At 29.8% G+C, this 17,069-nt stretch overlaps 1 protein-coding gene across 4 annotated transcripts; it reads left to right on the plus strand.

Moving 5' to 3' along the window:
* The first annotated feature begins 6,699 nt into the window (after positions 1–6,699).
* On the plus strand, positions 6,700–15,210 carry LOC131633086 (MADS-box protein SOC1-like). 4 transcript variants are annotated; one of them, XM_058903798.1, is made up of 9 exons: positions 6,833–7,058; positions 7,278–7,340; positions 7,414–7,600; positions 13,491–13,575; positions 13,958–14,019; positions 14,111–14,210; positions 14,285–14,326; positions 14,408–14,449; positions 14,565–15,210. In XM_058903798.1, the coding sequence occupies exons 3-9, from the start codon at positions 7,419–7,421 to the stop codon at positions 14,733–14,735; spliced, it is 684 nt and encodes a 227-aa protein (XP_058759781.1). In that variant the 5' UTR covers positions 6,833–7,058; positions 7,278–7,340; positions 7,414–7,418; the 3' UTR covers positions 14,736–15,210. The 4 variants fall into 4 exon arrangements, with proteins under 4 accessions (XP_058759783.1, XP_058759781.1, XP_058759779.1 ...); XM_058903800.1 differs by lacking the exons at positions 6,833–7,058; positions 7,278–7,340 and adding an exon at positions 6,700–6,820; XM_058903796.1 differs by lacking the exon at positions 7,278–7,340 and having other exon boundaries at positions 14,565–15,203.
* Positions 15,211–17,069: the final 1,859 nt, after the last annotated feature.

Consider the following 17,069-nt stretch of genomic DNA (forward strand, 5'->3'; position numbering starts at 1 on the left):
AACACTCTTCTATTAAATATACAATGAATTAGATCATGGAGCAACATTCTTGAGTGATCAATGAATTGGAGGAAAATGCTATGGCTAATGTGATTACACTGCAAATGGAATGGTTAGTTATTACTCCAGCAAGTGGTGTAAAAGACTAATATAGAAATAAACTATAATTTAAGAATATAATCTGTACGAAAAGTTTAAAGGTATTACTGATATATAAAAAAAACAATAGAAAAAGCATCTGTGTGGGACATGATGGTGATGGTGATGCTCGGAAGACAAGGTGATTTGTTTTCGATTTCTAATTGGTCAATTCATGTATGTTGCTGTACGAACCAAACCAACTTGTTTCTAACGTTGTACCATTTTCTTGGTGTTTGATACATACTTCCAGTAATACTATTATCAAATCTCTCATTTTCTTTTTCATTGTCTTAGTTATACAAGGTTCTTAATTGTTTTATTTTACATCTTTATGACTGAGACAGTAGCAAAAAAAACATGAGAAATCTTATTGTTACACTGATTGTAACAACTACACCGTATAATACTACTGTTTTGTATTTTAAAATGTTTAATTATTATTTTTTCATTGTATTGACACCAACAAACAAATGTAATTTTGGAATATTTTTTATGGTGTAACCATTTGGTGTAAAATTTGAGTGTACATATAGCAACCCTCAAAAAAACATTGTCTTAGTTATACAAGGTTCTTAATATGTGTTAGTTAGACATATTAAAATTTTATTTATAAAATAATATATTTAAAAAAAACATTGGGGTAAGAACCCCACAATACAAAAAAGTGAAATGAAAATGAACAAAAGTAACAAAAAAAATCAAAAAAATCAAAAAACTAAGATTTTTTTTTAATAATGTTGTAATATAAAAAGGAAAAAATACATAATAGGGGAATTATACCAAGACCCTCTTAATCAAAAATAAATTTAAAGAAATGCAAACCTAGCCTATATTTTTACAAAATTTATCCTTAAAACTAGAGGGAAAGAGGAATAAAAAATAGTATCAGTCAGAGATAAAGTTGGTTATTCATTTATTTGTCAATCAGAATCAATAATAGCCGACTTTATCGAACCCCCACACAAAGAACAAGAAATTTCAACTAGGTCAATAATCACCCTCCGCTTATGCAAATTATCTCTAGAATAAAACTTGTCTTGCAAAAGCTAACACGAAAACATTACCACCTTAGAGAGAGAGCTCAACTAACTCAAATGATAGGCAAAATCAGATTCACAATCACAAGAGGAGGAGCAACAATTTATGATTTAGTTAGCTTGAATTTTTGGGTTACAGAAATCCTTAATTTATATAATAATAATGACTTGTAGCTTAACAGTGTTTTTTAAGTGATATATTTGACTTTATATGTGTCCATAATTTTGTCATTAATTTAATTTATACAAGCCTTTATTTTTATTTTAAATGGAGCTTTTGTTAATGAATGCGAGATTGAGTTGTTCTCGGATCATTGGATCGTCACCTATATGGGGCACACCACCCTCATCTGCATGACTCCAGGGGAAGAGGTGGAAGCTAATAAGCAATATAGAAAGTTAGTTAGCTAAGTAGTTAGTTGTGTAACTGTTTTAGAGAGTTAGTTAAGTTTGTTACTTGCATGCCAAGTTAACAATACTCTTGTATATATACTCTCTTTTCTCTCTTGATCAATACATGGAAGATTATACTCTTTCTCTTTACACTTCTTTTTGTTTCAGAGCTTCAAGCTCTCTTCTTCTTCGCTTCCATGGCATTTGTGCATGATTGATAATAGAAGCCATACTCCTCTTAAAGGATGTTATCCTTGAATATCTCAATGATGCCACCCTCTAAAAGATAATCGACTAAACATCAAAACACAAATTCCTAATCAAAGAAGAAATCAGCTCTCTAGGCGCGTCCTTGATAGTTGGATCCCCGAATCCCTTCATAAACCACTAAAGCTGGATAATTATGGCTAGACCGCATATCCAAATGAACATGTTAGACATATGTACACTAAGCTTGATTGTCACTGCATTAGGAGCACTGTGAAATGCAAATTGTTTGTCTTGACACTCAAAGAAGCATCTAAGACATGGTTAAAATCTTTTTTTATGGAAGTATCGAATCTTGAAAAGTGATATATGATTCCTTTACAATTCAATTTATAGCCCAGAAACATGAGCTCCTTTGTTAGCTGAGGTCCAAGATAATTCAGGACCATCAATGATAAGTTTTTCAAGATAGATGTGAGCTTCCCCCGCTCCTCGACCTTCTATAATCCATTTCTTCATATTGGAGCCTTTTGAAAACCAGTTCACCATATGAATGCACTCCATCAACATCTCCCATTAGAAGGTCCTCGTTAGCTACCCTTGGGGACAACCTCCAAATATCCTCACCCAAAAGATGTTTAGAAATGTTTTCTATACTAGACCATTCTAAGGAAGGATAAGACATATACAAACCTCATGAGTGCTTACAGAGTGGACCCCGTCTCAAACCATTAATGTAGCGACTCCAAGGGGTGAAGGAGTAGCTCTGGATATCTTATTCATCAGATCATTGTCTTATAAATACCCATATTATCTACAAAGCAAAAGGGATAGATAAAAGCAATGAAAAATCCCAATTTGGGGAAAAGGAACATAAAGGAAAAGGAAGCCTTCTACTCCAAAGACGTTACACCTCTCCCATTTGGTGGTCACCTCCGCTAACAGGCGAGTTTCTATGTTTGTTTCTTCTCTCTTCAACAAAATTTTAGAGGGCCTGACACTGTAAATAAAGCCCAAACCTTTCCAAATGGCTACCAACCTATTCTTCAAATAAGTATCCTCTTGATACAAGTTGTCAAGAAGGTAAACATAAGCAAATTATTCGGCCAAAAAGCATTTTGATGCTAGAATTTAGGGGAATTCGTTAGAACATCTTGGAGGTGTACTAGGTTAAGCATAACTTATACTTGCGTGAACAACCCCCCCGCGAGGGATGTGACTAGCTAATATGGGCCTCTCAAATTCATCATACTATCGATATGCACATTGAACATTGTTCAACACATTGAGCTATGTTTAATATTAAACAAAATGGAAAAGGAGCATCAAAGTTGGTGTGATACTCTTATATTCGCACCAGTATTACAAGACCTTAACATTGGCTTAGTTCACAGGGTGCAGTTGTGAAGGGGCCACCTCCATGTATTTAAGAACTCACACCTCAAAATCATAGAGAGGAATATAGAAGCGTACATATGATAATAAACATTCAAGAATAATAAGAACACATATTCCATGTGTTGCATAATCTTTTGTCCTCTTTTGGGGAGAGTAGGCCCCAGTTTGAGAAAGGACCTACCCCAATAAAAGTATGACCCATATCTCCACTGTCGAAAAAAATTGAAATGGTGTATAACATCTCCTAATCCACCCATGACATTAGGTCTTCGTCACTCGAGTCCCGAAATATTTAACGATTACATTGATCCATCAATGTTTCACTGCCAACATATAAAAAAGAACGATATTAAGTATACGCATGAGATTGAGACTGTAACCACCATATTATTTTGTTTTCAGTAGGGTCATAACAAAAAGCATGTTAATGCACCCTGGTATAAACTTGAGCTTTTCGTTCTTGCAAGAAGTCACCTACGTTGACTAGATTTGTCAGAGGTAAGTTGAGAGAGCAAAACCTCTAGCAATTTACCTACGATTGAGACCAACAACCACCCATCCATCTTTGACATCACCATTTTCTTTCGAGCCCTTTATGCCAATATATGCAAAAACCCTAGCGAAGAGAAACAAACATTATAAAAAAGAGAAAATTCGTTACCTTTAAGTGAAGTACTTTTAAATATGCGTGAGAGAATTAAGTGTTTAATGGGTGCCACGAAAGATATCGAGAAAAAGAATAAAATTAGGAATAAAAAATAAATTTGGTAGAAAAAGCTAAAGTAAAATATGGGGCTGAAAAAGAATAATGTAATATGAGGATCCGTAAGTCTCACAAGTAAATATCAGATTCACCATTTAGTCTTCATATATTGATTGCAGACGACCAAACAATCAATGAATAAGGATATGGACAAGTGCACCATCACTACTAATGGTTCTGATTGAACCTTGATTTCCTTGACACTTGAGTACACTAAAAAGTCACTTCTGCCTCTACACTTAAATCAATGTGTATGGCTTGCTCTGTGAAATGTTTCGGCTATATGATGAGCATTTAATACACTGGGTCCTGAAGCAACCTGCTCTAATTCAACAAGATCATATACTTTTCCCCAATGTGAAGACTTTTCAAACAATAAGAAGAGCAACCTAGAATTTGGTCCCAAAGCATCCAACATAATCCTTGCTTCACACGCAAAACTAAGGACTTGGGGTTCAACTATTCTGTATCTGCCAAAGGCCAAGTAACACTAGTCCAATTATAAGGGCTCAACACGAATCAACATCATGGAATACCAATATTCTAGTGGAATCTTATACACCTGATCCGAGTTAGTGATGCATTGGCCATTTTTAGATCTGATCATACGAATCTTTGCGACACACGGCAAATCAAATAGTGATTATTTCAACCATTATTCGTATAAAAGCCCTGCCACGCGACATTACATGCATCATCTCATTCACACTTTTGCAAGTTATTCTACCATTATCTCACTAACTTTAGCATTAGAGTGCTAACTTTACAGGTCCACCTCGCTTTATCTCACAAAAAATTGTTGTCACTGTATCGAAAGAACTCCCTCCCTCCATCCGACCAATATGTCATTCTGTGACAAAAATACTTAATAATTCAATGAGATTTATTTATCACTTATATTATTTCGTTCATGGTAGTAGTCACTCTATCTAACAATGAGTGACTCAGTTGGCCATTTTACACACACACACACACACACACACACACACATATATATATATATATATATATATATATATATATATATATATATATATATATATATATATATATATATATATATATATATATATATTAGAAAACATGTATAATTAAAATAGTGAATAATGTTTTTACTAAAGTTTACAATATCAAGTATTGAAAAAGATGAAAGTAGTATTAATTAGATGGTAGAATTTGAAAAAATAATTAATATTGCATTGGAAATTAAAAATAGTAATTCATTTTAGAACAATTTATTTTAGAAATAATTCACTCATTGTGAATGGAGGAGTACTAATATGTGATATGTCCTCTATATGAGGGCATATCATATGAGAATGACATATTTATATGAGAATGTGAGAATGAATCTGAATCATTGGATTTTAAAATAAATGGTGGAGATTATGTGTGAATCTTTTTTCTCTCTCTCCTACCTCATTTATTTCAAAATGTAGGAGAGAGAAAAAAAGATTCACCCGTAATTTCTACCATTTATTTTAAAATCCAATGGTTTAGATTCATTCTCACATTCTTATATAAACATGGCATTCTCATATGATATGTCATATATATATATATATATATATATATATATATATATATATATATATATATATATATATATATATATATATATCGTATCATATGAGAATGTAATAGTAAAGATTATGTGTCATTCTTTTTTATCTCTCCTCTATCATTTATTTTAAAATCTAACGGTTTAGATTCAATCTTATGTTATCACGTAAAAAATGATATTCTCGTAGGATACGTTTCGTGTGGATATATATATATATATATATATATATATATATATATATATATATATATATATATATATATATATATATATATATATATATGGGGACGACTCAAGTGAGAACACTTGGTTATTATGAGAAATGAGAACAATGAATCACGACCATTAAATTTTGATTTTCTTGATTTTAATGGATTGGATTGGTTTCTTTTTCTATGATCCTTAATATTTATTTTAAATCAAAATAGAAATAGAAACCAATACAGTCCATTAAAATCAACAAAATCAAAAGTTAATGGTCGTGATTCATTGTTCTCATTTCTCATAATAACCAAGTGTTCTCACTTGAGTCGTCCCTATATATATATATATATATATATATATATATATATATATATATATATATATATATATATATATATATATATATATATATATATATATATATATATATATATATGGGACGACTCAAGTGAGAACACTTGGTTATTATAAGAAATGAGAACAATGAATCTCGACCATTAAATTGTGATTTTGTTGATTTTAATGGACTGAATTGTTTTCTCTTTCTAGGATCCTTAATATTTATTTTAAATCAACATAGAAAGAGAAATCAATCCAGTTCATTAAAATCAACAAAATCAAAATTTAATGGTCGTGATTCATTGTTCTCATTTCTCATAATAACCAAGTGTTCTCACTTGAGTCGTCCCTATATATATATATATATATATATATATATATATATATATATATATTTATATATATATATATATATATATATATATATATATATATATATATATATATATATATATATATATATATAATTTTCATTAATAACACTACAACCTATATGTGTCCTTGCACCAATAAATAAATTATTAAAAAAACCTAAATCTGTCCTTTCTTTACACACATGCATACATTTATTTTTCCTTTCGTAGAAAATTTGGCAGTATTATTTTCAAAATACAATTGACTTTAATCTAGAAATTTCTCTTTATGGGCCAGTAGAGTCTGATTTTACCAAAACAAGAAAAATATGAGGTTTCAATTTTTTAATACAAAAATAAATGATTTGTTTCTTAATTTGGTGGGGTAGCTAGATGGAATGAGGCTGATTAATTAGGAAAGGTAGCTCTCTGTGTTTCCTGAAAAAGAATGTAAAATCCAAATCCAACCCTTTTCCTTTGAACATACCTTACTACTTTTGGGGGTGCTTAGTTTCTCCTGTCTTTTGATTCCTTTGCTCTTATTGTTTTTTAACCTTCTTTTCCTTTTTTAGACTCAACTCTTTATTCCCATCTCTACTTTCTTTGATTTTGCTAATTTGGTGCAAATCTGTTTCCTTTTGAAGTTGCTTTTCTTTCTGGTAAGTTGAGAAAAATCACTTCTTTCAAATGAGAAATAAATCTTTAACCTAGGTGTTTATATAGACCCTTATCCTAGGAAGCTATTTTACACCATTTAATTTCTCATCAAAATGCTTTGACAATTATCTCACTTTTTTGGTTGAAAACTTTTTTTTTTGGTTTCATTGGTTGGTAAGTGATTCTAATAAATCTCTTGCATTTTTTTTCATCTCCCACAGATTTTCTAGATCTTAAAAGATATTATACTTTCTCCCCTCTTCCTTTTGTTCTTTCCCTTCTTGGTGAGAAATCTCTTGTTATTTTCATCCCCTTTTCTTTCTATAATTTTCATACCACTTTTTGTTGTGATTTCAGCAAAGATGGTGAGAGGAAAGACACAGATGAAGCGTATAGAGAACGCAACAAGTAGGCAAGTAACATTTTCAAAGAGAAGAAATGGTTTGATGAAGAAAGCTTTTGAGTTATCAATTTTATGTGATGCTGAAGTTGCTCTTATTGTTTTTTCACCAAGAGGGAGACTCTATGAATTTGCAAGTTCAAGGTATGTATGTCTCTTGTACTTGTTTTATATTTTATTTATTAACTATTTTTTTTCTCAATTTGTATCTGATTGCATCTGGTTATTATTTTACATGTCACTCCTTTTCATACAAGGGTTCTTTAATTTATGAGGACAAACCCTAAAAAAAAATTAAAACAACCTTAAAATATTAAAGAATAATTAATTTTAACTCTTTTATATTAAATATTACCCTAGCACCCCAACCATAACCAACACATGTTGTTGTGTCATATGTTATGAGTACTGACTTATTATTATATTGAAATGAAGTGAGAGATCAAACTGTTACATAGTTACAGTTCTTATATATATTGGTGAAGCTATCATGACAAATATATACAAACACCTAGAATATATAACTAACATTTGTTAGTTTGAAGAAAATGGATTTGAATTCTTTCAAAATGTGACTTTGAATTCAATTCTTATAATTATTTGCATAGTAATAATGCAATACAATTAATTAAGATTGTCTTGTCTTTAGTATACGGACTGTATCCAAGAGGATAACGAACTTTTTGAACATAAAAATATAATTTAGTACATAAATTAGTACATTCTTAAACAAAAGAGACCTTTAAAAGAAATTGAATGGAGAGGTCTTTGGATCTTGGTAGTGGAATGAAAGTGTTTAGAGTAAAGTTAAAATAAAAAGGGATGTTTAAAAATATGGAATAAGTATAAAAATGTTGAAACTTGGGAAAAGTATAAGAAAGTTAAGATCGAAAATAAGAAGATAGTGAGTGAAGTAATAACCCAAACTTTTGACGAATTGTACCAATTTTTAGAATTCAAAGAGGGATGAAATTCTACATATAAGCTTGCTACAAAAAGAGAAAGAAATGCAAGAGATTCGGATCAAGTGAAGTGTGTTAAAGATGACGAATGCAAAGTCTTGGTTAGGAAAAAGTGAAGTGTGTTAAAGATGACGAACGCAAAGTCTTGGTTAGAAAAAAGATATGAAGGATATGCGGAAGACATATTTCAAGAATTTATTTAATGAATGATAAGATTTCTCTTTGGACTCTAGCTGACTAGACATTAGAGAAGAGGATTAAAATTATAATTAGTATTTGGTCAAAAAATTATAATTAGTATCGTCGAATTCAGAAACAAGAGATAAAATAAGCGTTGAAAAGGATGCTTAACAGTTGACGGTTGGGCCAAACAACACACCTATATTGAAGTTTGAAAAGTTCTTGGAGATAGAAGTATTGAGTGACTCATAAAACTCTTTAATGAAATTATAAGATCAAAGCATATTTAGGATGAAGGGAGAAGAAGTTCTTTAGTTCTAACCTATAAGAACAAGAGGAATATACAAAATTGTACAAATTATATAGATAATAAACTTATGAGTCATACCATGAAGTTATGAGATATAATGATTGAATAGAGACTAATAAAATAGAGAATTTCATATGTTCGAGATATCTAAGATATGTATGAAGGGGTATCGACTAGTGTGCGGACACAGGATGAAGAGACAAACGATTTATCCATTACAATATATTCTCATCAAGATTCAACTCTAAACTCCTACCTTTTTACTTTATTTTAGATGTACTTATAGAACACATTCAATGTGGTTATGCACTTCAATTATGTTCATTTATAATCTCAATAATTACTTATATAACATATGAATCAGAATTTCAAACACTAATGAGACTCAAAAATATCATAACCAACTTTGTTAGTATGTTAGTTACATGTCAGGTAACTTAAATAATTTAACTGATAAGTTTTTTATACAAGAATATAATTACACTTTAACATTTAACAGTCTAAACTGCTGACCACTGGATTAAAAAGAGTGGTGGTAAGTTAATTTTTAGTTATCAAGCGGCCTTTATTACGGGAAGACAAATTCTAGATGGTGTGGTGGAGGTAAATGAAATTATTGATCTAGTGAAAAGCAGTAAGAAATATTGTTTGATGTTTGAGGTTGACTTCGAAAAGTCATACGAGAATGTTAATTAGAATTTTCTGTTTTACATGATGAGAAGGATGGGGTTTAAGGTGAAATGGATTCTATGGGTGCAAGCTTGTGTGATGATAAGTAGATTTTCAATTTTTGTGAACAAAAATCCTACTAAAGAGTTTGGCGTGGAAAAAGGGTTGAGGCAAGGACACCCACTCTCTCTGTCTCTCCATACCATCGTGGTAGAGGGCTTAGCCGAATTGATGTTTAAGGTGATTGATGCTAGTCTATTTTTCAGGTTTTAGTGTCAATAAGACAATGGATTACAATATTTTACTGTTTGCCAATGACAATTATTGTGGGTAGTGGTTCATGGAGAAACATTTGGGGCGTCAAGATTCTTCTAAGAGCGTTTGAGTTGGTTTCCGATCTCTGTGTGAATTTCTTCAAGAGTAAATTGTATGGAGTGAACTTATCAGAAGACTTCTTGCAAGGTGCTTCTCAACTTCTCTTTTGTGGTTTGAATTCAATTCCCTTCATGTTCTTCTGTAATCTGGTAGGCTCGAATCATAGGAGGGTCACTACTTGAAAACCAATTGTGGACTCTTTTAAAAGAAAGTTGTCGATTTGGATAGGAAGACTCTTATTGTTTAATGGTAGGGTTGCCCTCTTAAATTCTATTTTAAGTAAAATCCGTATACATTTCTTTTCATTGTTTAAGGCTCCAAAACATGTAGTGAATTGTTTGATTAAAACTCGGAGGGATATTTTATAGAATGATTTTGCAAATAAAAAAGGAGTTTGTTAGGTCAACTAGAAAGATGTTTGCAGGGATAAAAAGGAGGGTGGTCTAGGCATTAGAGACATTGAAACTTTTAATTTGGCTTTGATTGGTAAATGAAAATGGCGATTTTTAGTGGATCACAGTGCAATTTGGTTTGACATCATTAATCAGAGATATAGAAACATATAAGCAAAGATGGTAGGTCTGGATTGTAGCACTAAAAAGAAGAATTCTTCTCTTTGGTGGCGAGATTTATCGTTTATTGGAACTCAACAAGGGGCGGGTTCCCGACAACAAATTTCTTGTCTTTTAGAGTATTTGGTTCATGAGAAACAATATTCTCTTTAGAGGTGAAATTGCGGATATAGGAGATGGAATTTTTAACACAAATTATTTTCACAGTTATGGCATTCTTTATGCATTAAAACTAGAGTATGTTCACTTTTTTACAATTTAAGTAAAATTCCTTTGATGTATTTAAATTTGAGTTGATTTTTATATTTTTGGATTGAGTATTCCTAATACTCTAATAATGGAATTACTTATAAAAATAATTTAGCACCAAGAAAAACGTGAGTTGTATTGTTCTTTTTTTTTCAATGACATGTACATATGTTTTATAGTATTTTTTAGGGTTAAATAAATTCCCTATAAATATTGTAGTTTTCATTTTTAGTCCCTCCCTACCTTTAGGCAACGGTTTTTACAAAAAAAAAAAACGTTGCCAAAACTCACTAGAAACTAAAAATAAAACTGCAATATTTATAGGGACCAAAAACTTATTTAACCCTATTTTTTAAGTACATATTTTGCATATGTTTGTTAATAATGATTTATTTTTCGCAAATGCAAGTCATTAATCACAAGCTCAAAGAGATAGTCATTCTAAACAAATGCTTCTAAAACCATGTAATATATAATTTATGAAAATTAAAACCAATAATTTTGTATAATATGTTACATAACTATAAAATAAGATCTTAATATGAAACATTTATCGCAAAATATAAAAATAAAAATAAAAATAGAAATAAAAATAAAATAAAATTGATACTCGTGTATATATTATTTGATATCTTCTAATTCTCTTGACGATCCATGGCTTTATTGCATGTATAACACATTTTTTTAATAAGGAAAATTGCATTAAAGTAAGTATAAGGGATAGAAATCCTAAAATATCTCTTAAGAATCCAGTAAAGATATATAACCATAAATAGTCCCAAAAATTCTTAATTAAATTTGATATTCATTCATTATATCTAATTAATAAGTCCTTACAATTCACACAAGTGATCGGGGTTGTGAAATTGAAATGTTTAATCGCACCGAAAAAATTTGATGTGTGGGAGAATATAACAATAACAATCAAAATAAATGATCTTAAACAAAAAATATATTATGCTCAATATTACAACAATTCAATTTGGCGGAAGAAGATAAAAGATAAGAAACACAATATTTTATTGATCTTGTTTGCTCAAACAATCTACCTAAGGGGAGAGCAACTTTCTAATTTACTATACTTTAAAATATGTTTTTTTCTTTTTATCACTTGAGAATTTAAGGCATATTTCAACAATCTTAACCTTGACTTGAACGCGGTGATGTCAATTTACTCATCAACTATCTTGCTGTTCTCTGACAATTCAACATCTATTGAATAGTTTTTATCAAAGCTGTCAAGCCTAACTTGAACCTTGTGATCTTGCCACTTGCTTCCGACCACCTTTTTCTACTTTAGTAGTCTAACAAGCCCACAAGTATGTTTCTTCAACAATCTTTGACTCCAGCTTCTTTTGAATACCTAACTGAAGATCCTGTTTTTGAGTTTTGCATCCCTTCAACCCCATCTAAATCATAACACCAAAGGTAAAAGTTTCTCCTCCATAGTTTCTAAAAGCTTCATCCCCATGTATTTACTCTTCTTCCCCTGATGGGACTTATTGAAATTAATACATATGTGATTGATGAACTTCGATCCTTCCGGTTTCACACCCAACAACTCATAATCCTTCCTCTCTCTTGGATAACCAATGTAAATACAATCCATAATTTTACCATCAAGATGAATTTCCTTAATTTGATCAATAACCAAATTCTTGACAACCTTTTGAAAAGGGTAGGTTACCGTCTTCCTACTCTGGACCTCCGTAAATGTTTGGAAGTCCATTCTTATAAAGGAATAAATGTCGATCATGTAAGCTATTTTAACACCAACCTCACCCCAAAAACACCATAGTAACGCAATGGTGAACTGTGTTTTTATCCCTTGTATTCTTCAAAACTCGCTGAAGTGCTCTGAATCAACCATCGGGCATCTACAATGCTTTGACTTCAAATCTCATAGCTTGTTCTTTTCATAAAGTCTTCACTAGCTAATGTTGAATGAACACCGGTACTGGAACCTTCTAAAATATATAAGCCACATATTTTATACCATTTAGCTATTATTACTTCACTTTGTGAAGTACTCAACATTGTATGTTCAACTCTAATGCAATAGTCTAGATCATCAAATCTGCATATGGATAACAGATTTTGCCTGAGCTCTAGAACATACCTCACATTATGAAGAAGAAACTCATGATCATCAGACATTTTAAGTCTGGTCATACCAATATCATGAACTTTATTTTCTACCACGATACAATTGCACTTGTACATTGATAATAAAATTTTAAATAATATATCCTACATACTTCATAATAAAAAACATACCTTTTAATGTTGAAACTCCCATTCTTCTTTAGACCGATTTGACACCATGATGTATATTCATTCTATGTGGAGTTGCAGGGCTTACATAATGATTTTATAGTATCATAATCTCATACAGACGCAAATTGGGATTGCTTCTCAAATGACACGAGGGAATAAAAATGAATGCCTTATTCTATAATCTCCCCGAAAATGAAATCTAATTAGAGCATTAATCATTTCTATCTATAAATTATAAAAAATTTCATTCTCTTTGTATATTTTAAATTGAAGAACTGCAATGAGCATGTCTTCGACTTTTCAATTTTCTCTTCATTTTACTTATTCTATTGATATTTTATTTTACAGAATTGCTATGTTTCCATAACTCCAAATTAGCAAATGCCTCTTAATACATTTGGACATTGAATTCAACAGTAACATTAGCTTTATTGTTACAGCATTTTAGAAACAATTGAACGATACCGCAGTCATACAAGGATTAATAATACTCCTAAAACATCTGAATCTGCTGAAAATACTCAGGTTTGCTTAATTACATATACCACTTAATGTGACTGTCTTCATATGCATTATTTTTAATTTTAATATGTTTTTGACATAATTTAAGGTATTGATGTATGAATTTTATTAGTATACACTGATACTGTAACGAAATTTTATACTGTCAGTTAATCGTAGCAATTAATCTTTTGAGTTATTAGGGCATGAATTTTAGGTATTGATTTATTAGAGCTTATTTGTATTTTTTTTTTCTTTAAAGAAAAGCTTACTTTATGTTTTATTCATTTGCTTATATTCAATTTTTATTACAATTAATATAGAATATTCTATTTTTAGACACTCAATTTCAGCTAAATAAAAGACTTGAAGTCTGAATGAAATTGTGTTATATATATTATTTCAGCATTTGAAGGAAGAAGCAGAAAACATGATGAAAAAGATTGATCTTCTTGAGACTTCAAAACGGTTAAACATCCCAAATTTCTATTCAAGTTAACAAATAATTTTACAATAATCAATGTCTAAGATGAAAACTTGTCGCGTTTGTCGTTTGCAGTAAACTCTTAGGAGAAGGTTTAGGAACTTGTTCCATTGAAGAACTGCAGAAGATAGAGCAACAGTTGGAGAAGAGTATAACCAAAATTCGAGCAAAAAAGGTTAGCATGATCAAAAGGTATTCCTAATTACAAAATTAATAGATATTTATACATCTAAACTGTTTATTTTTCAGACTCAGGTTTTCAGAGAACAAATTGATCAGCTAAAAGAAAAGGTAAATTCTCCTTTTTACAACTGTTTTTATTTTTAACTGGAAATGTAAAATTCTAACTAAGTTGTTTTAAATACAATTCAGGAAAAAACCCTAATTGCTGAAAATGTCATGCTCTCTGAGAAGGTGAATTCACTTTCTATCTGGAATTAATTCCCTCTGAATAACGCAGAAATTTGGCGATGTGAAAAGTCTAAATCTTTCGGTTATGGAATACTGAAAATCTATATTTTGTATGCAGTATGATAACTATACATCACAGGCAGAAAAAAAAGATGACATAGAAAATGTTGCTGAGGCTGAAGTTTTTGCAGATCAAAGTAGTCCAAGTTCAGATGTTGAAACTGAATTATTCATTGGTCTTCCAGAAACAAGAACAAGGCGAATTCCTCCAAAGTTGAAGACTAATTAATCCCTCTAACTATGCAAAATGAAAATAAGGGTAAGGCAAAATGTCTCATCAATATTCTAAATTGGATTTGTTTCCTTAATTATGCTCTCATCATTCGGATGATAAATAATAATACTAAGTGTAGTGATTTGTTTCATAATATTCTCAAACCTAGCTATGCTCTTGAAGAATTATTTGCTGTCTTAGAAAGTATTGTGATTCTATTAAAGTTTAATTATATTTTTGGTCATTCGAACATGAATTGTGTGTAGTTTTGGTGCTTTTATATTTGTTTGAATGGTTTCAGTCCTTCACAGAATTAAAAACTAGGGATGAGGATTTAAGAAGCAATGCCATAATAAATGGTTTTGATAAATTTCGATGGAATAACATTGGATCGATATCATACTCTTAATTGAATGGTAAAATATGAGATAGTAACTGGACAATTAATTGAATATAAATTGAAAACTTTTATCAGATGCAAACTAATAATTGTACATTAGGTTATGATTATATTAGTTTTCTCTATGTTGATGTAGTACTTTAATGAAACATAACTACAATCTATTATTTATATTAAAACAGACCCCAACATTTTATATTACATAGTTTTAATTTTGCCACATCATTAAAAATTTATGTAACATCAAATATATTCATATGTGGCACCTCTAAAAACTCTTCTTTATTTTTCAAAAAATTTACATTTCATATTAAATGTCATGAGTTCAACATCCAATAACTATAAAAATCTATTAATTTAACAACTAATTATAACTTCAATAAAAACTAATTTATAAACTTTAAAAAATAGTTTACATATTTTCTTGAAATCTTTTCATTTATTTCATGATTATTAATATATTCTTGAAAGATAAAATTAATTATATCCGTCTACTCAATATATATAAATTATTTAAATCAATATGATATATGTTTTGTTTAAAAAAAATAATACAATTAACTATTTACAAAAACATAGTTCATAGATGAATATATAAAGTAAGAAAACATTTTGTTGAGACATTTCTATAACCTATAAACTTAGTTCATAGAAAGGATTTTAATACAAATACTATTTCGATTTTAATACAAATACTATTTGGACATCCTTTCATTTAAAACATTATTCATGTCCAAAACATTTTATTTCACTTCTTGTTCAGAGATCTTATACGTCAAGCATCAATTCTAATTTTGATGTTGTTGTTGTTGTTGCTTTTGAGAATTGATATTCATATTCATATTCATGTTATATTTTTAGCAGATATGATCTTGTTCCGTTGAGTTGAGGTTATTATATCTAATGTTGATTGTTTGTTTCATTAACCCTTTTTTGAACATATAACCTATTAAATTGATTTTGAAAATTATCATATTAAAAATTATGTTGTATTTGAAACATATCTTACACTGATTAATACTTTTTTAGCATTCTACAACTCATTATTTATCTCATATTTTTTTATTTATAAAATTTCTCCAGTACTTCTAGTTTTCATTCAACTTTCTTCCATATTTGTTCAATTTTCAAAAAATCAAATTTTATGCTTTTAAGAATGAATTTATAGAATATGAGGTGTTCAATGAAAAACTCGAAACATTAAAGAGATTTTAACAATTAAAAAGCGTGGGTGAATGATGAGTTAGAGGATGTTAGAAAATCATATATTAGTGTAAGTTGTTCTTCATATATATAACATAATTGTTCATCTAATTAATTTTCTAACCAATTTTGAGAAGTAATATATTCATTTAGGATTTAATGAAATAGACAATCCATATCAGATATAATAAACTCAGTCTTATTTAACCCGTCGATTAAATGTCAAAATTGAGGGGAAAATGGTTCATTTATTTTATTTTTATTTTTTATTGGTAAATTAAATGATGTATTCTTTCGGTTTTGTAAGTAAATGAGGGGTAAGTTTCTTTTTATTATATTTTTTAATTAAAAAGAAAATAACATTTCCCTGCATTTAATCAGCAACTAAGGGCTATGCATTTATAAAGTAACATAGAACTCATATGTGTCATATATTCATAAAGTATCAACGCTCAAAATATTTGCAACACATCAATCCACAAGAAATCCTCCACACCAATAAGAACACAAACACTACCATTCTTTCATGACGTTGTTCGTTATCTCACCTATTAAATTCCTTTCGCACCGAGGTTAAATTTATTTTTTGTAATAGTGTGTTATAGACATTTCTAAATAATTATGTCTTTTAGTTCATCTTATATTAAATTATTAGTCAGTCTAATGTAATTTCTTTCCTGTCAGAACTACATAATATATTCGAAATTAAAAACTTCAAGTCACAACACAACAAGCGATAAATATAA

Source organism: Vicia villosa, unplaced genomic scaffold, assembly GCF_029867415.1.
Source record: "Vicia villosa cultivar HV-30 ecotype Madison, WI unplaced genomic scaffold, Vvil1.0 ctg.001069F_1_1, whole genome shotgun sequence".
In the NCBI taxonomy this organism is placed as follows: domain Eukaryota; kingdom Viridiplantae; phylum Streptophyta; class Magnoliopsida; order Fabales; family Fabaceae; genus Vicia; species Vicia villosa.

What these genes read in the sequence shown, in the direction of transcription:
- LOC131633086 (XM_058903800.1), top strand. Translation starts at nt 7,419, where the DNA reads ATGGTGAGAGGAAAGACACAGATGAAGCGTATAGAGAACGCAACAAGT. An exon ending in TATGAATTTGCAAGTTCAAG is followed by an intron (nt 7,601 to 13,490) that starts GTATGTATGTCT and finishes TTATTGTTACAG; the next exon opens with CATTTTAGAAACAATTGAAC. An exon ending in AATCTGCTGAAAATACTCAG is followed by an intron (nt 13,576 to 13,957) that starts GTTTGCTTAATT and finishes ATATTATTTCAG; the next exon opens with CATTTGAAGGAAGAAGCAGA.